At 36.7% G+C, this 26,778-nt stretch overlaps 1 protein-coding gene across 1 annotated transcript in view; it reads left to right on the top strand.

The window, feature by feature from the left end:
* MALRD1 (MAM and LDL receptor class A domain containing 1) overlaps positions 1 to 26,778 on the top strand; it is a 512,511-nt gene that overhangs the window by 8,098 nt on the left and 477,635 nt on the right. Inside the window, exons 2-5 of the mRNA XM_065919555.1 lie at positions 383 to 523; positions 10,866 to 10,960; positions 11,049 to 11,210; positions 19,528 to 19,618. Coding sequence (XP_065775627.1) covers positions 383 to 523; positions 10,866 to 10,960; positions 11,049 to 11,210; positions 19,528 to 19,618 — 489 coding nt within the window. The remainder of the gene's footprint in view (positions 1 to 382; positions 524 to 10,865; positions 10,961 to 11,048; positions 11,211 to 19,527; positions 19,619 to 26,778) is intronic.

Below are 26,778 nucleotides of genomic sequence, written 5' to 3' on the forward strand. Positions count from 1 at the left end.
AGGATGTCACTATTTAAGTTCCATAGGTGAAAAAAGGGGCTTGGTGTGGTTAAGTGGTTTAGCCACGCTCTCAGTAAGAGACAAAACCAGGCTTAGGTCCTCAGTCTTATGACCTCACCTGCGGCATTCTGTCTCTATGATCACACTGGTTTTTACGGGTGGGGATATATTTGAATGTCATGTGCAGAAAACCTTTGCATCGATAAAGTAGACTGAAATTGTGAAAAACTATCACAATTTGTTAATCTCTATTTGTTAATAGATAGCAATTTATTAATCTCTATTTGTCATTTGTTCCTAAGCTTTCTTTTTTCACGTATTGTATTATTTCTTAAGAAGACACATTGGGTTTTGGAAACTAATTTCTTTTTTCTTTCATTAGGCTCGGATTATGAAAGATGTGATTTTGAGGATGGGCTCTGTAGTATGATACGAGATCAGAGTCTGCAACTTGGCTGGACAAGGAGAAATGGGCTGATGGGCCAGTCACCTCCATTGTATGATCACAATGGTGATATGTCTGGTAAATGCTTTGAACTTTATTATTCATTTTTGTCAAATGGTTGGTTAGGACAGTAGAATCTTGGCTGATATTGAGAGATTATGATTATAATGTCTAATTTGATATCTTCTTCAACCATATTCAAGATATTTGTGATTCTAAAGTGTCATATTGTGTTGTTATCTGGTTGTTAAATCATGTCTGACTCTGTGCAACCTCATGGACTGTAGCCTATCAGGCTCCTTTATCAGTGGGATTCTCCAGGCAAGAATACTGGAGTGGGTTGCCATTTCCTTCTGCAGGGGATCTTCCCAACCTAGGGATCAAACCCATGTCTCCTGCCTTGCAGTTGGATTCTTTACCACTGAGCCACTCAGTACCTAAAATGTCATACTAGATACTTATAATTGGGTTCCTGAGATCCCAAAGGACTATCTAGATAATTGAGATTTTCTAGCTATTTTAACTCTATTTGAAAACTGTGAAATTTAAATGTGACAATCCTACATAAATTAATTTGTCAAATATCTTTGCTTTTGACTTGGTTAATTGTAGTAATGCTCATTTTCTTTGGCTGCCTAGAAAAGCACTGATGGGTTGACCACTGGCCTTTGAGTTGGCTCTGGACCCAGACATTTCTTTGTTTTATTTGTTAGTTAATGAATTTCACTCATTCACCATTTTATACCAGACAATTAAGATATTTAGTATCAAGAAATTGACCCTGTGTCTGCCTTCATCAGATGGCCTTATACGTGATATGGAAAGAGGTAGTCTTTTGCCTGGCATAACTAATTGAAGGCTGGTGGTTTTTTAAAGTTTGTATTTCTCTCAAATAAATGCAATTAAATGTTATATATGAATGTTTCCCTAAAGATAACTTTTTCTTTTTGGCTGCTCCTTGCAACTTGTGGGATCTTAGTTCCCCAAATAGGGATCGAACCTGGGTCTACAGCAACGAATGCCCAAGTCTCAACCACTGGACCACCAGAGAATTACCTGCTTAGAGATAATTTAGAGCATTTGCATATTAATTGCTTGGAAATGTTTACGTAAATATTATACAAGTAGATGTAATCCCAGCGTTGTCACTAACTATATAATCTTGAGCAATTTACTTCGTTGACTTGATTTATTTGTGTCCTCTTTGATTTCTTTCACCAGTGTTTTATAGTTTTCTATATATAGATCTTTTGTCTCTTTAGCTAGATATATTCCTAAGTATTTTACTTTTTTTTTGTTGCAATGGTGAATGGAATTGTTTCCTCAATTTCTATTTCTGTTTTCTCATTGTTAGTGTATAGGAAGGCAAGGCATTTCTGTGCGTTAATTTTATATCCTGGAATTTTACTATATTCATTGATTAGCACTAGTAATTTTCTGGTGCAGTCTTTAGGGTTTTTTATGTAGAGGATCATGTCATCTGCAAACAGTGAGAGTTTTACTTCTTCTTTTCCAATCTGGATTCCTTTTATTTCCTGTTCTGCTCTGATTGCTGTGGCCAAAACTTCCAAAACTATGTTGAATAGTAGTGGTGAGAGTGGGCACCCTTGTCTTGTTCCTGACTTTAGGGGAAATGCTTTCAATTTTTCACCACTGAGGATAATGTTTGCTGAGGGTTTGTCATCTATAGCTTTTATTATGTTGAAGTATGTTTCTTCTATTCCTGCTTTCTGGAGGGTTTTTATCATAAATTGATGTTGAATTTTGTCAAAGTCTTTCTCTGCATCTTTTGAAATAATCATATGGTTTTTATTTTTCAATTTGTTAATGTGGTATATTACATTGATTGATTTGTGAATATTGAAGAATCCTTGCATTCCTGGGATAAAACCCATTTGGTCATGATGTATGATCTTTTTAATATGTTGTTGGATTCTGTTTGCTAGAATCCAATTTTGTTAAGGATTTTTGCATCTATGTTCATCAGTGATATTGGCCTGTAGTTTTCTTTTTTTGTGGCATCTTTGTCTGGTTTTGGTATTAGGGTGATAGTGGCCTCATAGAATGAGTTTGGAGTCTACCTTCTTCTGCAATTTTCTGGAAGAGTTTCAGTAGGATGGCTGTTAGTTCTTCTCTAAATTTTTGGTAGAATTCAGCTATGATGCCGTCTGGTCCTGGGCTTTTGTTTGTTGGAAGATTTCTGATTACAGTTTCAATTTCGATGCTTGTGATAGGTCTGTTAAGATTTTCTATTTCTTTCCGGTTCAGTTTTGGAAAGTTGCACTTTTCTAAGAATTTGTCCATTTCTTCCAAGTCTCTACTACAAAGCCACAGTCATCAAGACAGTATGGTACTGGCACAAAGACAGAAATATAGATCAATGGAACAAAATAGAAAGCCCAGAGATAAATCCATGCACCTATGGACACCTTATCTTTGACAAAGGAGGCAAGAATATACAATGGAGAAAAGACAATCTCTTTAACAAGTGGTGCTGGGAAAACTGGTCAACCATGTGTAAAAGAATGAAACTAGAACACTTGCTAACACCATACACAAAAGTAAACTCAAAATGGATTAAAGATCTAAATGTAAGACCAGAAACTATAAAACTCCTAGAGGAAAATATAGGCAAAACACTCTCTGACATAAACAACAGGAGGACCCTCTATGACCTACCTCCCAGAATATTGGAAATAAAAGCAAAAATAAACAAATGGGACCTAATTAAAATTAAAAGCTTCTGCACAACAAAGGAAACTATAAGTAAGGTGAAAAGACAGCCTTCAGAATGGGAGAGAATAATAGCAAACGAAGCAACGGACAAAGAATTAATCTCAAAAATATACAAGGAACTCCTGCACCCCAATTCCAGAAAAATTAAAGACCCAATCAAAAAGTGGGTCAAAGAACTAAACAGACATTTCTCCAAAGAAGACACAGGTGGCTAACAAACACATGAAAAGATGCTCAACATCACTTATCATCAGAGAAATGCAAATCAAAACCACAATGAGGTACCATTTCACACCAGTCAGAGTGGCTGCTATCCAAAAGTCTACAGGCAATAAATGCTGGAGAGAGTGTGGAGAAAAGGGAACCCTCTTACACTGTTGGTGGGAATGCAAAGTAGTACAGCCACTATGGAGAACAGTGTGGAGATTCCTTAAAAAACTGGAAATAGAACTGCCATATGACCCAGCAATCCCACTCCTGGGCATACACACCAAGGAAACCAGAACTGAAAGAGACACGTGTACCCCAGTGTTCATTGCGGCACTGTGTATAATAGCCAGGACATGGAAGCAACCTAGATGCCCATCAGCAGATGAATGGATATAAAGCTGTGGTACATATACACCATGGAATATTGCTCAGCCATTAAAAAGAATACATTTGATCAGTTCTAATGAGGTAAATGAAACTGGAGCCTATTATACAGAGTGAAGTAAGTCAGAAAGAAAAACACCAATACAGTATACTAATGCATATATATGGAATTTAGAAAGATGGTAACGATAACCCTGTATGCAAGACAGCAAAAGAGACACAGATGTATTGAACAGTCTTTTGGACTCTGTAGGAGAGAACGAGGGCGGGATGATATGGGAGAATGGCATTGAAATATGTAAATTATCATATGTAAAACGAATCGCCAGTTCAGGTTCGATGCATGAGACAGGGTGCTCAGGGCTGGTGTACTGGGATGACCCAGAGGGATGGGATGGGGAGGGAGGTGGGAGTGGGGGTTCAGGGTGGGGAACACATGTACACCCAAGGAGGAATCAAGTCAACGTATGGCAAAACCAATACAATATTGTAAATTTAAATAATAAATAAATTTAAAAAAAAAGACTTGGTTTACTCATCCTAAAATCTATCTTGAATCAGATTTAAGAGCTAAATAAGATATGTTGAGTAGAACTTGTCATAAACTATCTGATACAAAGTTGATATTTGGTATATTCCTGAATAATTTTGGTGTTCCTAATTTTAACTCTTAAGTAAGTAAAATGTTTACCTTCCTTGACTTTGATGACAAAGATAAGTTTTTAAAAAATAATTTTTAACCATTTTTGGGAAAAAGCCAACTTTTTCACTACACCACCCTCACCACCCCCCCAAAAAAGACCAGTTCACAAACAGGACCAGTGATACGCAGTAATACATAAAAGTTTTATTGTGAATTCAGTTGAACTAAATGCTGGACTGGAGGGAGCACAAACTGGAATCAAGATTGCTGGGAGAAATATCAATAACCTCAGATATGCAGGTGATACCACCCTTATGGCAGAAAGTGAAAAAGAACTAAAGAGCCTCTTGATGAAAGTGAAAGAGGAGAGTGAAAAAGTTGGCTTAAAGCTCAACATTCAGAAAACTAAGATCATGGCATCACTCCATGGTCCCATCACTTCATGGCAAATGGATGGGGAAACAGAGGAAACAGTGGCTGACTTTATTTTTCTGGGCTCCAAAATCACTGCAGGTGGTGACTGCAACCATGAAATTAAAAGACAGTTGCTCCTTGGAAGGAAAGTTATGGCTAACCTAGACAGCATATTAAAAAGCAGAGATATTACTTTGTTCACAAAGGTCCGTCTAGTCAAGTCTATGGTTTTTCCAGTGGTCATGTATGGATGTGAGAGTTGGACTATAAAGAGAGCTGAGCACCAAAGAATTGATGATTTTGAACTGTGGTGTTGGAGAAGACTCTTGAGAGTCCCTTGGACTGCAAGGAGATCCAACCAGTTCGTCCTAAAGGAGATCAGTCCTGGGTGTTCATTGGAGGGACTGATGCTGAAGCTGAAACTCCAATATTTGGCATCCTGATGTGAAGAGCTGAGTCATTTGAAAAGACCCTGATGCTGAGAAAGATTGAGGGCAGGAGGAGAAGGGACCGAGAGAGGATGAGATGGTTGGATGACATCACCAACTCAATGGACATGGGTTTGGGTGGACTCCGGGAGTTGGTGATGGACAGGGAGGCCTGGCGTGCTGCGATTCATGGGGTCACAAAGAGTCGGACACGACTGAGCGACTGAACTAAACTGAGATGGTGACCCTGAATCTGGTTCCCAATGTAATACCATTTCCCTTTTAGAACCTCCCCACTGTTTCTTCCTTGTACTTATAAGATTTTTCACAGTATACTTTTAGTTACCATTGTCTCCATCATGGACAGAAGACTTGATACTCTCATTTTATGTCATATGTAGCTCTTAGTCTATTCTTGCTTGCCCCTTCGTCTGGAAGTTAGACAACATCAGAATCTCTACCTCTTTTCTGTTCTCTTTTTCATCCCTCTTTTTTTCCTTCCTTCTGTCTGTTTTCTCATTTTGCCATGCTAATTTTTTGATAGCCTAATCAAGAGATAAAGTGGGATCATTTATATCATAATTGAGATATTTTCCAGGGAGACACTCTTTTATCTGTTATCACTTGGCTTGACCTCAGATCTCTGGAGTCAGACTCTTTGGGTTTGAACCCTGGCCCTGCTAACCTGCTTACTATGTTGTTTCAGTTTCCTCATCTGTAACATGGAAATAATAATATAAGCCAAAAAGGAAAAAGGAGGTAAAAATATTGATTAGCATGGTAATGAAAGGCTAGTGATTTTAATAATAGTGGTGTGTCTCATAACTACAATTAAATGTTAAAATATGAGTATTTCCCTAGAGATAATTTTAAATAAGCAAATGTTTTGCCTTCAGATATAAAGTGTCGAAAATGTCTATGGAAAAATAACTATGCTGAAATCTTGTCTTAATTCAAAAATCCTTATTTCATGAGTTTTAATAAAATGTTTGACTAACTTACACTTGAAATAATTTGCCAGTGCTCCAGAATAAGTTTCATCATGTAATCAATGCCTTGAGAAGTTTTCTGAGCTAAGTTTGAAAATCTGTTAGAACATTAAAAGCATCACTGTGCTGATGTTTTAAGTCTACTAAAGTTTGAAGCAGAGTAATTAAGATGTAGTACTGATTTTTAAAAGTATATAACATTGCAATTTGATAAAATAATATTATTACAAAAATTCAAAAAACATCCTTGCAATTACAGTAGCACTTTTTTAAAAGGATGGGTTATAACAATTTTTCTTGTAAGAGTAGAAAATTTTTTCTTGTAATTCATAAATGAGTTTTTCTTCTAATTCTTATAAATTATTCTATATACATATAGAATAATTGTAGAGTTCAACTGATTGTAGAGGTGATACATGAGGTTTTTAAAATGTACAATTATCTGTAAACTTAAACTGTATAGGTTTATCAAAGATAAAAAAATTATGAAAAGTTAATATTTCCTTTTATACCACAGATTAGTTTCCTTATTTGGATGTTTAAAATTAGGTTTAAATGAAATTATGAGAACTTTTGTTATTTTAACCAATTGTTAAGCTGGGTCTAAAGTCCATATACTGTATTATGAAACACACTATTAAACAGCATCCAGTCTTTTCATTTTGTCCTAGGAAAGTGTGATCATAGTCTACAACTGAAATTCCTTTGCTGTTCTCCACAGACACACCCGCGGGATCCATTTCTAGAGCATTTCTTTGGTCATTTGGGATTGTTGGGCAGTTTAGTCAGTCTGTTGTTGGCCCCAGATGTTATATACTGTTCCAGGCAACTATAAAGTTAAAATATTTGCCAGTTGTTGTTTTCAACACATGCCTACTATGAGGAGTCTATTTGCATTGGGCAATTTTAGACAGCCTTGTAAGTGATGGCTTTCAGGAAACATGTATGTTCAGTCACAGCCAACTCTTTGATAGCTCATGAACTGTATAGCCTGCCAGGCTCCTCTGTCCATGGGATTCTCCAGGCAAGAATACTGGAGTGGACTGCCATTTCCTTCTCCATCAGGAAACACCACTGAGGTCAAATAATGATAATTATTTGGTAATGAGGCTTGAAAGAGTTTTAGCTTCAGTCTGCTCATTCCTATGGTTGCCATACTGCACCAGGAATGCAGGCTGCCATATTTTATAGTTGCTATGGGGCTTGAGAGTGGGCAATGGGAATAGGGCAAATTAAAAAAAAAAAGCCTAAAATTTACTGAAATTCATTTTTTTAAACTGAGATTCAGTTATCTATTGAATAAAAGTTCTCCAGTTCTCTAAACTTTATTATGGTCATTTTGCCAATATTTTCATTGCTTTAATGGAGGAAAAAATTTTCAGAAATCTTTGCATTGGCAATTTTGTTAATATCATCCTCATATTTTTGTATGTTTTATGATTTCCTAAAGTGATTCACCTACCCTTTTATCACTGAAGCAGACTTAAATTGACATGGCAGCATTTATTTACACACTGCTAGCAGCTATAAGGGATTACTGTTTGAGAGTATCCTTTGACACAGTTTTAGCAAATATAATGTGGCTATGTTGACTTGTGAATTTAATGAACAGGAATGAGCCAAAACTTGATTCAATAGAAATGGAATTTAATAAGTAGAAATTATCATCTTGAAGGACTTTGTATGCAAGACTGCTGTTTTACCTCTGTTATCTGAACTGAGCCATATTTCTGTCACAGATGAACCTACTTTTTCTTTTCCAAAGTTTTAATATTCTAACCTTTGCCTCATGCCTTGGAGCTTGTCACAGTGATCCATTCCTGCAGCCTGATTTTTTTTGGATAGAATCTCACTGTTAAAATAGTCAAGTTTTTGAGTTCCTTTAAATGCATTGGTTACTATGCAGCACGCAATCGGATTTATATTTATTCTGCTTGTATTCATTACTATTAATCACTTAGAACTTGGAAAATGGAGGAAAGGCAAGACCGCCTATCAGTCATTGAAGAAAGTGAGACCCAAAATTCTATCTTATCTTTTCTGAGGATCAAGCTTGGTGGAATTCACTGCCAAAATTATTGAATTTAGCCTTCAAAAACTTGATTCATGCTTTTTATTGCTTTCATATTTTATATACTTTTTTGTCATCAATCTTAAGTTTATGTTGGAGTTTTACTCCTACACTTACCCAGCAACTAGGAAGAAAAACCCCTTTAATGTAAACATTTGAGATTATAAATGAAATCGTGTCATCTTATTTTATAATTTCAATAATCCTTATATTATAATTTTAATAATTCTTATTTTATAATTCTAATAGTTAACAACTTCATCAAAGGTCTATTTTAAATGTTTTAAAGATGTGCTATGCAGTTGCTTTTATGGATGCAAGCATAAAATGGAAATTTATGAATCAGATGAATCAATTCAGTTCAGTTGCTAAGTTATGTCCGACTCTTCGCGACCCCATGCACTGCAGTATGCCCACCTTCCCTGTCCATCACCAACTCCCAGAGCTTGTTCAAATTCATGTCCATCGAGTCGGTGATAATGAATAAACTGAAACAAATATGGTAGAGATAAATAGACGACATGCGATGATGACAATGATGTGTGTATATGTAATATGATACTACTAGTCTCCCTCAAGGACTAAGAATGGTGTGTGGATAGAACATTGAGAACCTTTTTTAAAAATCAGCTTCGTAAGTCCCTTCTTGATGGTGAGAGCCAGTGGCAATAAAGGGTTTCAGATGAGGGAATAGACTTGTGGAAAAACTTTTGTTGCCAGGGATCTGCTTCTTTCTTTTTTAATCATAAACATGATAACTAAGGCCCCAGGGAAAGCAAGAGAACTTTCTATACTTTGATATTCTCCAAGGAATATCTCCAGTTATGAATTAAAGAAATTCTATGCTGATAGGGAACAATGTAAAATTGAGCATGCAAGAAGAGTGGATATATGCATAACTGATTTACTTTGCCTTTGGACACCTGAAACTAACACAACATTGTGAATCAACTATACTCCAATAAAAATGTTTTAAAAATTGTGTCTTAAAAAAATACTTGTTATTGTCACTAAATTAGAATTAAAAGTTAAAAAGGTATGGCTATGTTGGGTGTAGTTTGAACACTTTTTTACGCCATGAAAAGAAAGCTTATTACCAGAACAAATGCCGAAGGATCTTAAGTTGTTTCTGAATTTAAACTTTACTTTTTATGATAAGCCGAAGATTGCCATTTAATTTTGGACACAATACAGAATAATTCAGTGTCATAAAATGTGCTAAATGACAGTTCTTATTTATAACATACCTAACTTAAATATTTATATAATTTATTATTCTATTGAAAATGCTGTTCTATTACATAATGGCTTACATGTATCCATCTGATTTTTAAGACCAAGCTTTGAAAACTAAATATGGTTAAGTAATTTCCTTGACAAGTGAAAAACTTTTTCTGTATGTATCACAAATGCTTTTTAGTAGCTGAATATTTGTAAACAATAATTATGGGCCCATTGAATAGTGTTACCATTTGTATTGCAAACAATTTTATTTACACCTCAAACAATATATCCATGTGACTCATTATGCTCATTTGATTTTTCACTTGCTTAACATTTGCTTTCCCTGCCGAATATGAAGCAGAAGCAAGCTAACAATTGTCCACTTGTATCACCATGATGCCAACTCTTCATCTAAATTATGTTTATGAAATTATTCCAGGTAGTACATTCTCAGAACAATTTTCTGTTATTTCAAGGATTTCAGTTATGCCTCTGACTATATCAATAAGCAATCATTAATGTTCTTTTTTCCACTTAATTAGGGTAAATTTTAGAAAAGCTGTAGGGAGTAAGAGGGTTTTGTAGGTTTCATAATTAAGTCTCTCAATGCTGTGACAATTAAATTTAATTTCCAAGATAGCTTTAAAATACCACTAAATAACTTGTGTAGATAGACCTTCATAATCATCATTAATGTCATTTTTTCATTCTTCTTGACAAATGGAGGTTTACCAGTTAGGGTAGGAGGAAATAGTGGTTCCCAGATAATACACTATAACCTTGTCAAGCATTGCAAAAATTTGTGAAATCTCAGAGAATATTCTGTATTTATTTTGTAAGCTTCTAAATAGTGAGTTCACTGGCATAATCTGTATTGCAGTGTATAGGACAGCGCTGAGACTCAGTATTGTTTTCCACGTAATCTTGGGGAAAACTGCAGTTAATTGACCCAATTCTTTCAGGAGAAGAGCACTACAAAACAGAATTTCTTTTGAATTCTTCATTGAATTACTTATTTTGGTGATATAATGTTTTTCCTGGATACCATCTTTGCTGAGTTATAACTTTCTAAGTTATATGAGATAAACTGGGTTGTGGATTACAGTCCATAATAGTGTTATATGGAGTACAGTCAAAATTAGTTGTTTTACTGGGGAATATATTGAAGTAACAATATCAGCCAGACCATTTGCAAAAATAAATGGTGCAGTTATATAGTTCATTTTTTAAACAAAAGTATATTGACCTAATGTGGCTGTGGACCTGAATTATTGCCTGGTGTATTGAATAAGTTTACCAATGATGGTCTTATTTCTGACAGCTCACTTCCTCTCATTGGTCTCTGACTTGGATTCTACTTCCTCAAACATAAGCAGCAGAGTTTTTCTTCCAACAAATACCCAACATGCTTGTCAGGTATTTAAAAGCACATGGCATTTGAATTACTTTCCACATTTGGGAACTTCGTTATTATAATCATGTGGACATTCATTATTTTTCACAGATTACATTTTATTACTTCTCCAGCCAAATGAATGGCAAATTAATGGCTGGCTTTCAAACTACCTGTGGTGGCCCTACACAGCATTTATGGCAAAACACTGCTGGACTCCAGAATCGTTGGGAGAGGAATGTCATCAAAATTCAGAGTCCCCAGAGGTTTCAGGTACGTGTGTTGTGTTTTATAACTGTCTTTGAAGGAAAAATGATAAAGTACAGATGTTTAACACCAGGTGATTAATCATCCCAGTTGTCTGAGGACTGAGGAATTTCCCAGGACTGTCACGTGCTGAAACCAAATAGTTCCAGAAGTTGGGGTGACCAGTCATCGTAAAAGACAGTTTTAAGAAGTTTAAAACTTATGTATGAAAACTAAATTTGTTATATACTGACATATATTGATATAACAGTAAAATATGACCTTCTAATACTCTTCCTAATTTCTTGAATCCCCTCCACTTTCCTTTTCCTCTCATTATTCCAATCTTCTTTCATTTCATTTTGCATTCTTAAGATTTGAGTCACTCCTAGTGAGGTGGATGAATATAGAGTGAGGTAAGTCAGAAAGAGAAAAACAAATATCGTACATTAATGCGTATATATGGAATCGAGAAAAATGGTACTGATAACCCTATTTGTAAGGCAGGAATGGAGATGCAGACATAGAGAACAGACCTGTGGACCCAGTGGGGTTAGGGGAGGGTGAGATGAGCTGAGAGAGTAGCACTGAAACATGTACATTACCATTTGCAAAATGGATAGCTTTGGGGAAGTTGCAGGATAACATGGAGCTCAAGCTGGTGCTCTGTGACAATCTAGAGGGGTGGGAGGAGGGGGTCAAGAGGGAGGGGACACATTATACTTCTGGCTAATTCACATTGCTATGTGGCAGAAGCCAACACAACATTGTAAAGCAATTATCCTCCAATTAAAAAAAAAATTGCTTCTGTTTCACAGTTTTCTCAAGCTTTTGAGAGAACAGGATTGCCTTGGGTCATGAGCACATAGGCTGTTTTCAATACTAATACCAAATGCTGCTGAAGTGGAATCATTGTCATATTCATTTCATGGTTAAACTCAAATTACTCAATACAGACTTCATCTTCCAAAATAATCTTGAGAATTAAAGCCAATGTAAGCCTATAAAAGATATTTATTCATGCAGCCTAATAAAACTTATGTGTGATGGAAATTATAATCTAATAACTATTATAGGAGTTCTTAGAAAAATAGTGCATACTTTAACATTTTGGGCAGCCAAGCAAAATTTTCCAGTTAAAAAGGGGATCTTAAAGCATTTTATTCTGAACAAATATGCTTTTTAAACCTGGTTTGTGAGTCAATTTAACCCAGGTAGGTTTCCTTTATCATTTATTATTAGAATAATATAATAATTCTATAATTTTGATATGGAATAGAAAATCATCTGACATGTGATGAATTTAGTATTTACCTTAATATAGAGAGTAAATTGTATTGAATTTTGAGTGGCTAAGAAGAAATATGGGAGAATGAACAAGACATCTATTATTAAAATTGAATGATAAGATTTAAGAATGACACATATTCTTAACTGATCTGTCATAAAATCACTGAAGTTCAGAATTTTCAGCCTTTTGTAAAACCAAATGGGGGTCCAAAGAAGATGAAAGAAAATCATTTAGTAGATAGTTAGGTGACTCCTGGATGATGACTTGAGGAGAACTGTACAGTTGGAAGCATAATTCTGTCATTTGAGGCTTTGCATCCTCTTGAAATCCAGCATTACTGGTGTGTGTGTGTGAGTGTGAGGTGGGGTGGTATTTTAAGTCATCAGGCGGGTAAGTCTCCCTGTAATGGACTCCTCAGGCACAGGGGAAAGACATCCTGCGTTCCTGCCTTGGTGGGGAGTGCTCTGCACAGTGTGAACCCCAGGCAACAAGAATGCATCCAGTTTGTTGTGGATGTTCAGGTGTCATTAGCCAAAGGAGGAATTTCTAGTTTATTATATTACTACTTTATTTTCTTACTTCCCTCTGTCTGTCTCTTTTCTGTAACAGCAATAGCAACAAAAGAGAGCCAAGCGTGCCTTTGAGGGGATGCTGACTAGATGTTGAAGGATGAGCTTGCTGAAGTCTCCCTGTCTGCACGCTTGTCTAAACCTTAAGGACTGCTATGGGATTCTTGTCTGTGTGTAAACTTTATCAGTATTTATACATCTTTTCCAACTTTGAAACAGAGTGGGTGATTAAAAAAAAGAGTCTTAAGCTATCTTTGTCAAGCACTGTGTCTTTTCATTTTAGTAAAGAGTCTGCCTGTCAATGCAGGAGATATGGGTTTGATCCCTGGCTCCAGGAAGATCCCCTGGAGAAGGCAATGAACAAAGAACACTCCAGTGTTCTTGCCTGGAAAATCCCATGGACAGAGGAACCTGGTGGGCTATAGTCCAAGGGTCATAAAAGAGTCAGACATGACTTAGCAACTAAAACTACAACAAAGATAAATATTTTGGTCAAGGTCTTTATTAGTAGCATGACAAGAGATTTGATGTTGGATACAAGTAGCGGGAACCTGCTACTTGTAAGTTAAGTGTTTTAATATAAATTCTTTGCTTTTCTCAGCTCTCCATTCCCAAATAGCATATTGTGGGGGTTGATGATTAAATATGTATAGTAGATAACTATAAAACTTTAAATTCCCAAATAGATTATCTCCAGGGCAATTCAGCTGTAGCAGAGGAAGTGAGATTATTCACCTGAGTGTTTTAAAATGCAGCAGTGTCTTCCAGTGAAGCAGATGCCCACGGAGCATATTAATTTGATTCTCAAAATCCTTTATTGCTGATACGAAAACAGTGCTTCTACCTTAAAGGCATTGTTAAAAATTAGGAAACCGTACAACTCTCTTGGGATCCTTTGGCTACCTCAATCTTTAAGACTGCAGGTAGGTTTTAGTTCTATCCTGTCAGCAAGTGAACAGATACTCATTTGCTTCTGTTGAGCTGGGCCACAGAGATGTGCTGTGCTTGTAAATACTGCCTGCCGCTATGTAGTAGCTCTTCCTGAAAAGCTTTAGAAAGAGGCTTATTTGAGGGCATTTTGTAATCAGCGTCTCCAGACAGTATCTGCTGCCTCATCAATTCACAAGTCTCCTAGAATTATTCTGGGTTTATTTGTTTGTTTGTTTTTCTTGGCAGTTTCCCATCCATGCTGCCTTGATAGTTCTAAAGTCATTCATGCTTCCTTTAGAAATACTTGAATAGACTGTAGTCCCTGCTGGTCTCTGGCTTAGCCTGGGTTTCTGGGAAAGCCTCTGGATCTGGCTGCTGTGTCAGGACTTGGTCAGCTTCACCTACAAAGGACTAACTGGACCCATCGCTTGTTAACCTGAAGTGTATGGCAATTTCTGAGAGGCTGCTGCTGTGTAAACTAGGAATGGTGTTTATGCATTTAGTCCACAGAGATGGCAGTGTTTCAGAAAGTTTCTGCAGGTGTTTAAAGAATAACATCTAGTATTGACTGAGTGCTTACTGTGTGTAAAGAATTACATTTAGTCCTTCATGTACACTATCTTACTGGCCCTTCATGGCAGTCCTCTCAACTATCATTTACCCCATTGTTCACATGAGGATGGTAAACTTTATTTTTCAAAGATGTTTTGATGTGGATCATGTTTAAATTCTTTAGTGAATTTGTTATAATACTGCTTCTGTTTCATGTTTTGGTTTTTTGGTCCTGAGGCAAATGGGATCTTAGCTCCCCAACCAGGGATTGAACCCCAGGCCCCCTGCATTGAAAGGTGACGTCTTAACCACCGGAGCACCAGGGAATTCCAGAGGATTGTAGGCTTTAGAGAATGAAATAGCTTACCAAATCCCATATAAGATTAGAACAAAGGATAGTTTGATTTCAGATCTCAGTCAGTCACTGAGTCATGATAATTTTTTATCTAATAAAGCCGTGTATGAATTTATAAAATATAGGAAAAAAATCCAACCTCTAGATTTGGTCAGATCTGATGTGACTTATTAAACAATCCTTTGTCTGCTGTGTTAGATGAAACATTATTATGCATTGCATGGTGCTAATGAACCGCGATCACATTTCTCAAAATTGCAGGCAAAAGCAATTAATTTTACTATTGTCTTAAAATATTCATAAAAGCAAAGAATAAACCAGGCTAAACATATAGTTGAAATTTAGCCTCAAATTCAGATGAAATCTCCCCTCATCCCTGTTTTTTTCTGGTTTTTGAAGGGACTTCCCCTACTGATTTTATGGGTAGGAAGGAATGAGTACTATGTTACTAAGCATATCATTGACTGTGGTTTTCAAGTTGAATGTCTGGATTCTTGAAATCAGTGCCTGAATTTTAAGAGGATAACTGAAGCATTTTTTAATATGCTGTTATCTACTTGTCATTTCTCTGATATTCCACTTAGAAATGCCAGAGACTTCTCATCACTCTCCCATTCAGAAACAATAAGCTTTATTAATATGAACAAAAGATGTGGTTAATAATGCTAAATATAAATTATTAACTTACTGCTACTCTCAAACTTTTCAAAATCATAATTTGAGACATTTTATCTTTTAATTCAAGAATACTTACTGTGTGAACACATGATGATGAGAAGACTACTGTCATCTTTTTGTGTTGTATATATTTTCTTGAAAAAGACCATTGAATGCATACTATTAATTAGGAAAATTCTCATACAGAAGATATAAATGCAAGGATTTCTATTCATGTCGTTACTAGTACAATCCAAGTGAGTTTATATTCATTGTTTACCTTCCATAAAAGTTTCGTCTAAGATTTAAATCAAGTATTTCAAGCACAAAGCCTCCCTTCCAAAGCCATCTTCTCTTAAAATGTTTGAGGTGAAAGGAATTTGTCTCATGTTTTTCACTGCATCAGTGCAGGCCATTCCTGAGTTATGTGATGGTGTCAAACTTCTAACTTCATTATCCCTGTTGTGATCTGCTTTTATTTTGCTACTTTGCTGTTGTTTTCTTTATTTTGGCTGTGCCCCTGAGGCACTCAGGATCTTAGTTGCTTAATCAGGGATCAAATCCTTGTCCCCTGCAGTGTAAGCACAGAGTCCTAACCACTGGACTATCAGGGAAGTCCCTATCTTTTTTGTTTTTTTTTTTTACTTAACAGAAAAAAATGAGGTGAGTATTTGGAAAATGTTTTTTGCCAAAGCTTTGGAGAAAACAAAGAATGTTAATCACTTCTCTTAGAAACACAATTGCCATATCACAAACAGCCTCTGGCTACAGGGCCTGGTTTTTAAAAAATTATCATGGGTTTCCATGTTTTTTAAGGGCTTTTCCTTGGTGGCTCAGACAGTAAAGAGCCAGCCTATAGTGCGGGAGACCCAGGTTTGATCCCTGGGTTGGGAAGGTCCAAGAAAGAAATGGTAACTCACTCCAGTATTCTTGCCTGGAAAATCCCCTGGATGGAGGATCCTGGCAGGCTACAGTCCATGGGGGTCACAAAGAGCTGGACATGACTGAGCAACTTCACTCACTTTCCACATTCTTTAGATAGTTCACCCACCCCCCTTTTCAGGATCCCAACCAAAATCCCTGGAAACTTTTTGTTTAAATACATTTAACTGGATTATCTCCTTGTACCTTGCGGGTCTTTTGTTTCCTAGCTACATAGATCCACAAGTAATTTCCCTACAATTAGAGAAGCAGTTCTTTTCCCTAAGAAACCTTTGCTCTTGCACTACCGTGGGATTTAATGACGGCCGATTTTCATACTAGCTTCTCTTCAGTTATACCAAGTTAATCTATAATTTAACTGGATCAGATAAATAAAGACACATGTTGCAAACTCTGAGGAGAGGCCTGAAGGCAAGAAGGTAATTTAAAAGCTACTTCAGGGACTTCCCTGGGTGGTCCAGTGGTTGAGATTCCACGCTTCCAATGCAGGGGGCCTGTGGTTCAATCCCTGGGAAGGGAACTAGATTCCACATATTGCACCTAAGAATTTGCATGCCACAACTGAGACCTGGCAGAGCCAAATAAATAACATAAAAGCTACTTCATTAGATCAAGTGTGAAGTTGTAGGAGTGGAAGTAGCAACAGAAAGGAAAGAGGGTTTAATAGGTCTTGATCAATTGGACACGACTGGAGGAGAAAGTGATTCCAAAGGTCATTTTGGAGTTTTGAGCATTGCAGATGGCAGTCTCCTGGTACCATTTTTCAGAGGATGAGCGTCAGGTCAGAGGTCCAGAGGAAAGAACATCTTGAATAAGAAGTGGCTTTGTGTCACCTGACAAAATATTCAATAGATGGTAGAGATGGGGAAGGAAAGCTCAAGAGAAAGAGGTTGACATTGCTGATGTAAACATGTATTCATCAGCTTGGGTGACAGTTAAAGCCATGAAGATAAATGGGTTTATGGGGAGAGCATGGAGGAGAAGAGAGACTGGTGATTAGTCAACACTTATTTCCACTTTTCTCTTTAAATGTGGCTGCTGCAAGTACCTTATGGCACCTTGAAATCCTGGCATCCGAATATTAATTTTTGGTTATCCTTGATCATTGTAATACTATAGAAATATTTTCAATTATACTAAAATAATTGCATTTCAACCAAAAAAATTTTCTTTTTTAAATGTGGCTGCTATATGTAAGTGTTCAGTTCAGCAGGAACTAGGGAATGTATCTATGTGAATAGGCTTTCAAGAAGCATAAAGTTAATCTGTGCAGAGTAGATTTTTAATTAGTAAATACTATGTAGTAGCATAAATATTTTAATAACTCTATGCCATAAGAGCTGACATTTAATGCCAACTATATAGGTCAAGTGCTGTTGTATAAGTGATGACTCGTTTGTTACCTTGCATACACCTTATCATATAGGTGATAACTATCAGTACCTTTTTACAAAGAAATAAACTGAGGCACAGAAGTGTTAAGTAATTTCTCCAGGGTCTTCCTGCTGGAAAGTGGTGTATCAGGGATCTAAATGCAAGTAATCTGATTCCAAATATACACTTCAATCACTATGCTACGGAGGCTTCTTAGGTGGCGTAGTGGTAAGGAATCTGCTTTGCAATGCAGGAGACATGGGTTCAATCCCCGGGTCAGGAAGATCTCCTGGAGCGGGAAATGGCAACCTACTCCAGTATTCTTGCCTGAAGAATCCCATGGACAGAGGAGCCTGGCGGGCTACAGTCCATGAGGTCACAAAGAGTCAGACATGACTGAGCATACACACCATGCTATGCTACCTTCATGTGAAACCATCCCTACATCACAATCTTTGATAGACTTTTCCATCATGGTCCTGACTTGTAAGTAGTCCCATGGTTATTCTAATTTATGTGAAGAAGGATGACTTTCTTAGGGCTGCATATGGACAGTTCACTGGGTACGTTATGGATGTTTTTCATCACGTTTTTAATAGACTAGTAGACAATCTCTGGCTTGAAAGGAAATATATTAGGACATCATGTTGTACAGGAACCAAAGAAAATCCAGGACAGCAAAATGATCTGCTAGGGTTTGTGATACAGACCCATTGTTAAGCTAAGAAACAGTGTGGCGTCTTGAAATAATGTTGACATTATGAACAAGGCTGAGTCGTGCACACAAGTTTAATGCATTCATGAATTAAGCCTCACACATTATTGATATTCATTAGTGAAGACAGAAGAATACGCTCCACCAATACACCAATGTTTTATTGATTTAAGTAATTAGGATTACTTGATCTTTCCAAGTGTCTCAGATTCATTATGCTAGAGTATTTCCTCTTGGTGGAGACTTGGGCTGGCCTCACATCACAGTACAATATTCGGTCATTTTAATAGTAAGTCACTGAACAATGATTTCCAGTCAGTGTCCCAAGCTATGTTTAGATAATGGCAGAAAATCCTAGGGAGGATAGCACAAGGACATTGAAGATGGGGCTGCAAGTAAAATTCAGAGAACCAGAGGTAATGACTTTGATCTGCTCTTTATTTTTGCTTAATGATGCAAAATGCTGAGAACCAGAGCTTAAGATGGAGTGAGGCTCCCAGAACTAGTAAATGCTAAGTAGTATGAATGCATGGGAACCAAACATGGAAGATGATACAGGGAAGAAACCAGGTGACTGTTGACTCATTTCACAAATGTGTTACCCAACCTATTCTAAACAAGTGAGATACAGAGAAGACTACATTTTTTGGTTCAGGTGTGTTTTGTTTGTTTGTTTTGTTTTTAAACTTTTTATTTTGTATGGGAGTATAGCTGATTAAAAATGTTGTGATAGTTTCAGGTGGTCAGGGAGTCAGCCATACATATATATGCATCTAATCTCCCTCCAACTCCCCTCCCATCCCAGCATTTAATATAGGTCTCTTTCCATTTGGAATTGGCATGGTCACCCATGTGCTTCTAGGAAGTATCATGTTTCTTTTATTTGTAGACTCTGTACTACAAGACTGTGAGACAATACTGTTGCTTGTTCTTTATTTTTGTTTATTTTTCTTGTCCAGATTGTTTTTCAAGGCCAGATGATTTCAGCTCAGGATGAAGTCATTGCTATCGATGATATATCTTTTAGCTCAGGCTGCTTGCCAGCAGATGGTAAGATATTTTTCTCATTCTGATCCTTATTGTATAATAAATTCAGTTCAGTTTAAACATTGTGTAATGATTTTGATCTACTCTTATTTTTGCTTAATGTTTTAGAGTGAGCTATTTTCTATTGTCCTTATACACTGTGGTACAATGACTGGATTTGTGCTAGAGGTGAACACAGGCTACTATAAAGAACTGAAGTGTGTAATTTAGTCTCAGATTTGAAATCCTGTAGCAGTATTTACACTGTTTAGTTAAATCTTACCCAGAGAATTCTATGCCTTCTAGGATATCAGGAGAAAACTGGCCCCCATTGATTTGAAACTGTCTTCTTGGAGAATCAATTTAACTAAGCCACTGAAAGACACAAATGGAGAAGTATATTAGTTATAATCTATTTTCTATTTAGACTGAAATAACTAGATCAATAAACCACACATCAGATCTAAAAAATTATCCATATCAGTCCTGTGATTACATTAACTGTGTAATATTCAATTCACCATTCACATTGTTCTCAATAGGAAAGTTCAATGTTTAAAATATAAGTTGGTAAGGATGAAATTCAGTTCAGTTCAGTTCATTTCAGTGGCTCAGTCGTGTCTGACTCTTTGCGACTCCATGAATTGCAGCACTAGTCTAATATGCAATAATCACATTTATTTGATATATTTGAGTATAGATATTTGATAGAATTTTTTCCTTTTGAAATTTTATTATGATATGGTAGAATCAAGAGAGCTATTTTGTAGAGAGGGTTCTGAGTTCTAGTTGGATAAAAAGAAATGGTACTTTTGGTTAAAATCAAAATGTTCCAGTAACAGAAGAAATGTGGTTAAGAAAAAATGTTCCAGTCTACCTAAGAGAGACCAAGGAAACTTGTTAAAGGATGTTTGCATTGTGCTTTGATGCTTAAAAAGCACTTGGGCTGTTATAAGAGCTTACAAGTTTGTGTCTCTTGTCACTCAAATCAAGGTAAATTTATAGGAGCTAATGACAGCCCCTCTCAACATGGAACAAAGTTCTTTTTCATCTTTGTATTTTCAGTTCTCTGTATATATTAGTAAGAAATCATGATAGGATAAATTGAAATATAGATAAGTGAAATGTAGAACTTTAAAGGAACAGACTGTAACCTCCACCCATTCCTAGAAGTAAATAATTTAAGCATTATTATTATTTAAGCATTATTATTAAGCACATCAGTGACTTTTCACTAAAAGAAGATAATGTTCCTTAGATTTATCAGAAGCGAAGCAATATGCCAGTAGAGAATACATTGTCAACTCCAGGCAGCGCCTGATCTGCCATTCAAAACTCCCCTAATAATCTCTCTCCTGGTTACCCTGCATGATTGTTTCTGAACCAGAGCACAGTCCACTTACACTTAATTTTTAATGAAACATCTAGTCCCTGACCCTGATCACTTCAGCAGGGACATTATATATCTCAGTTTAATAGTTTCTACAGAAATTGAGGTCTGCCAGACAAAATGATCCCTAATAGTTGTATTTATTGCCCAGTCTGGCTGATTACCCTCAAAGGAGAACAAAACCACGAAATCAGCTATTGAGTGGACTTCGTGGACCATCAGGGAGTTAGGAAATGGCTGTTGCCATTGAAACTGTCTACACAGCAAATTTACAGAGGAAAATGCTTGGGTTGTGCTTGGGACCTGAGATTGCTTGTAGTAGGACTCTGCTCTCATTTCAGACATGAACTTACCTCTTCATCTTCAGCTCCGGGAAGCAAAGCCATTTCTCTAAGTACCCATGACCCATTCACTAGGACAAACACCTGTGTAGATGGGCCATAATAATTACTCAGAAAGCAAATGCCGGATTTTTAGTAAGCACTTGAACTCCTTAAAATCACTATAGAAATAAAAAGCGCAGTAATAGTGGGAGTGAGAGCATCAGATACTTGGACATTCAAAGAAAAGTTGTGGTCACATAGAAAAATACTGGCACCGACAATTTCTAAGAATAGTTCTAGATAGTGTTATCACCATATTGTTGTGAGGTGATGTGGAAATAAAGTTTGATGAAGATGAGACATGGATTTTAAAACTCAATTATTGGGTAGGGCTTTTACATGATTGTTACATTTATACAAGATTATAAGATAAAGTTCTAGAGAAGACAACTTTGAAATCCATGACTGAAGTCTTCAATAAATATGGAAATCAGACCTCCTGCGTGGATGACCCAGGGCTGTAAGTTAAATGTCGTGAGCCAAGATGTCTTTACAACATGGAAGAATAAATCACTGTATGGAAGCAACACTGGGGAGTTAGAAGGATGATGACTCTAATTTTTGGCCTTGTGTTTTATGGGGCATTGGAAAAAGATATCTCCCCTTGGGGAAAGCTGCAAAGTGAATGGCTTCCTTTTAGAGAAATTCCACACTCAGGTAAGGTCACAGAGTGTTCATCTTTGAAGGTGAGGGTGCACAGGTTTTGTTTTTTGTTTTTCAAATAGAATGAAGATTGAAGGCATTTTTAAACTTTTGGGAGGAAAACACAGCAGCATGAGAACTAATAATGGAGACAAAGGATAAAGCATTATGGGATAGGATTGGCATTTAGATGGAGCTACATTTTACAAATGGTGGGACTGTGAGAGATGGTAAAATTAGGTGGCATTAAATTTTCAAGTGAGACTCTTCAGTCAAATTCAGGCACTGACAGACTGTATCTAGTTAATCATCAGAATCACGTAAAAGAGTGATTGATTCTGGGATTCATTCCAGCCCTGCTAGATGGGAATCACTGAGGATGGGGCCTACATTTTAAATAATGTCCTTAGGAAATTTTTGTGAAGTCAGCCAATTCTAGGTTTAAGAACAGAACTAGCCTTTGGGAACCGTGAGACCATTTTTTGCATTTGGCAGTGACTGCCCTGGAGTAGGGTTCTGGATGACTAGAGTCAATGGTTTCAGTCTGTGGTCCTGGTGGTGATGGCCAAGGCGGGAGAAGCAGGCAGAGCCAACCCAACACCTTCTGGACACTTCCATGAGAAAATCCTATTCCAATGGAAAATAGGGTTAGATATGCATTGGGATGCAAGAAAGCAGAAAAGTCTGAGATTTTTGCTTTTGCTCAGAAGACTTAATAGGCTTCCCTGATAGCTCAGTTGGTAAAGAATACGCCTGCAATGCGGGAGACCTCAGTTCAATTCCTGGTCTGGGAAGATCCCATGGAGAAGGGTTAGGCTACCCACTCCAGTGTTTTGGGGCTTCCCTTGTGGCTTGGCTGGTAAAGAATCTGCCTGCGATGCGGGAGACCTGGGTTCCATCCCTGGGTTGGGAAGATCACCTGGAGAAGGGAAAGGTTACCCCCTCCAGTAGTCTGGCCTAGAAAATTCCATGGAATGCTTAGTCTATGGTGTTGCAGAGTCAGACATGACTGAGTGACTTTCACTTGTCAGATGACAAGGAGGAGATAGATAGTCATGGCATAGATTCTTTAACTCTGATACTGCTAAATTCAAGGACTAAGGGGTTTCCTTGCTATTTGCCTCATGCTTGCCATCTTATGCTTCTGGAATAACCTCTCTCATTCAGGATAGGAAGAAGGAAGGAATGGCATAGGAAACAGTTTTGGACATGTCGTTCATCAGCTATATGATCATCAGGCAGATAACCTTGGTTGCTAGGGAGGCTAAGAAAACTGAGTGTTTAAATTTGGCCTCTGTAATAAAGGAAGGCAAGGAGAACAGATTTATAAGTTGAGTGAGCATCCATTTGCTACAGAAACTCAACATTAGCATATTTAGAATTAAATTCCAATCTTCTTTCAAACTCTGTTTCTTTTCTTATGTTCCCTAATTTAGTAATTGATGTCTGTTTGGTCTCACATTAGAAGCCAAGGAGTCATTCTTCAATCCTTCTTCCCCTTTCTCACCTCCACATTAATTTGGTGCAAAACATTATTGAGAGTGTGTTCTGATATTTCTCCAATTGTCTCTACATATTTATCATTATTATTCATCCAACTCTGATTTTGTTTATCCCACATTTTTTTTTCTCTTGGGTTTTGAAAATTCCAGTTTCAGTCTATTCTGCTCCACTAATCACTACTACCTGCTCTCCACCAGTTTGTACTTTCTAACATCCAACTACGACCAATCTCTACTTTATTTAAATCCCTCAGTAACTCGCATTGCCTTCAGAATGGAATTCAGATTTTTTTGTCATGACATAAGCTCACCAGGATCCTGCTCTTACACACCAGCCCAACTTCTTCCTTCTTAATTCCCCCAAGAATTCCCATATTCTGACCCAAAAGAGCTACTCGTGAATCCAGTGTTATCTGCTTTTCTGTGTATCTTTGCAAACATTGCTCCCTCTGCTTATTTCATAAATTTTTTTTTTGACCTGTCCTGCTACTAGATATCCTTTTAGACTGAGTCAGGATGTCTTTTCTGAGACGTCTCCTCTTTCAAAAAATGCCCCCATACTCCCAGTCGCTGTACATACCTACACACACAGTATTGATTTACCTCCACAGCTAAATGCTGAGAATTGAATAATAGATTGAACAAAGAGTATGTGAAATTATTTAAATATCAAGTATTTGGGATTTTGGATGAATTCTTCTTTCTGCTGAGCCACAAGCATCATTCCATGAAAACCAGATTTAATAAAATATCTTGGGAATATATCTAGCAGTACTTACACTTATGCTAAGAATATTATGTTATTTTTTAGGTTTTGTTTCAGCATCAAAAGTAAAGATATGTCTTCAAAATAATGAGATTTTTATCAGGATGATTTAAGCTGAGGCAAATATTTGCCATGGTTTAATAGAAACATTGTGTTTTTTGTCATTTTACAGCAGACATATAGCATTTGGAAATGAGTCCACTTGAAAGTGAATGCTGTAATAAGTCTTTTGGTGGTCATTTTGATTTATAGAAATGGTTCTGTTTAAGATATATAGGTTTCCTGACAAGACTTCTCTTTTTTCTTCTTCAAACTAGTGTGCTTTCAAAAATTTGTTTTGATTTTTTTTTTCCTTTTGAGACAAGGAAACAATTCTATTACCATGTTTTTATTTTCTCTGTTTTGATGCTTTGATACCTGGTGTCTTGCTGATCACAGAGGGTATGTCTCTTCCAGAGTGAGCCAATTCCTAGAGACAGTAAACTAGCTCGCCTTACAGTGTATTTTTCAAATCGACAGCTACCTCTTTAGGCTTTCATGCTCTTTGTCACTAGTTACCTGCCTTAATCACCCCAGGGGCAGTGCGTGTTTTCTAAGGCAGTAGTTTAAAAAAAGTTATCATAGACTGGATGGCTTAAGGTGGTGCTAGTGGTAAAGAACTTGCCTGCCAATGCAGGAGACAAAGGAGACACGGGTTTGATCCCTGGGTCAGGAAGATCCCCTGGAGGAGGATATGACAACCCATTCCAGTATTCTTGCCTGGAGAATCCAGTGGACAGAAGAACTTGGCGGGCTACGGTCCATAGGGTCACACAGAGTCAGATGCGACTGAAGAGACTGAGAATGCACAAACGGATGGCTTAAAGCAACAGAAATTTCATTCTCATGATTCAGAAGGCTGGAAATCCAAGATCGAGGGGTCACCAAGTTTGGGTTTTTTTTGCATTTTTTTCCCCCTTCATGTGGATGACTGTCTTCTCCATGGTCTTCATTTGGTCTTCTTTCTCTGTGTGTCCATGTCCTGAACGCCTCTTCTTATAAGGACACTGATCATATTGGACTAGAGCCCACCAATATGACCACACTTTACCTTAATTACCTCTTTGTAGATGCTATCTCCAAATACGGTCACATTCTGAGCTACTAAGTGTTTGGACTTGAACATATGAATTGGTGGAGGTGGGTAGAGTTCAACCCATCAGAGCAACTAGGGACAGCCCTGATTGACTAAATGAAATATTGATGGATTTTCAGACCATGGCTCTATGTTTGTCAAAACACACAGAAATAAATACCAGAAATGTGTAATTTTATTGTTTAGGTTTTTTTTAAATTAAAAAGAAATAGTAACTTTTTACATTTGGGAAAATTCTGATCATGAGAAATCCACCAGATAGCTTTTTCTTGTTCTTATATTTTATTTTACCACATAGATTATTATGTGTACTATTATCTTTAGGAAAAAAGACAAACTGTTTATTTTTTACTATAGAAGTATAAACATCTCTATAAAAGTGATAGATATAGGTATTATCATGGTTTCTGAAGGTTTTCAAGTTGGAAAATGAAACTAAATTCCTTTTATAACATTAAAGAAATATTTTAGATTACTTCCATGCTTTCAGATAGTAAGTATCTAACCACTGCCCTTCCCAAGACAGGGGTATTCACTGTGCGTTTATTAGAAGGAAGATCTGTTTAGGCTTTACCAAAATAGCAAATATGAAAAAAGATCAGTGTTTGTGACTAAATAAGAATATGCTTAATCACTGATTCTTAAATAACATTGATTCTTGAACAAATTGCTCACTATGTATTTTTATAAAGATTGCATGATATAGCTCACAATCAAAATATCGTGAATATTCTGTAAATATTTTTAGGTTGGTTTGCCAGGATTTTGCCTTAGTCTCATTTATAAACATTCCAAGTACACAAGTTATCTCTTGATGAAAATCTGAATAATGCTTATATATTATCCAGTTAAATAAGCTTTATTTGACTAGTTATCTTTTTATCTTATTAATTTCTAGCTATCTTTTAAGATCTAATGACTATTCATTGAAATTCATTACTGATTTAAGAAAACTGATAAAGAAATTGTCAAAAACCCCTGGAGTCAAAAGTAGATGTCAATTATAACTTTTGCAGCAGTAGCCTTGAGGCTTGGACTTCATTCTCTACCATCTGAGGGAGTCTGGTCAATTTCATGTAACCTGTTTACACAAGATAAGATTTGAAGGATGGCAGGCTTTGCACATGTGGCTTCATTGGTATAGAGACTTTGAAATTGTTGGCAAAGCTTCATCCTGCTGATTGTACATCATTGATGGAGAATTTTAAAATGTCAAAGATAATTTTCTATAGCTGGATTGTGGTGCAATATAAGAATTAAAGGGAGAGAAGATGGAGAGGGAGAAAATTGAGTATGAATATAAATATAGATGACATCTTTAAATAGCTTTGAGCTCTGAAATAGAATATGCTAAAACAAAAAACTG

This window comes from Muntiacus reevesi, chromosome 2, assembly GCF_963930625.1.
Source record: "Muntiacus reevesi chromosome 2, mMunRee1.1, whole genome shotgun sequence".
NCBI classification, from domain to species: Eukaryota; Metazoa; Chordata; class Mammalia; order Artiodactyla; family Cervidae; genus Muntiacus; species Muntiacus reevesi.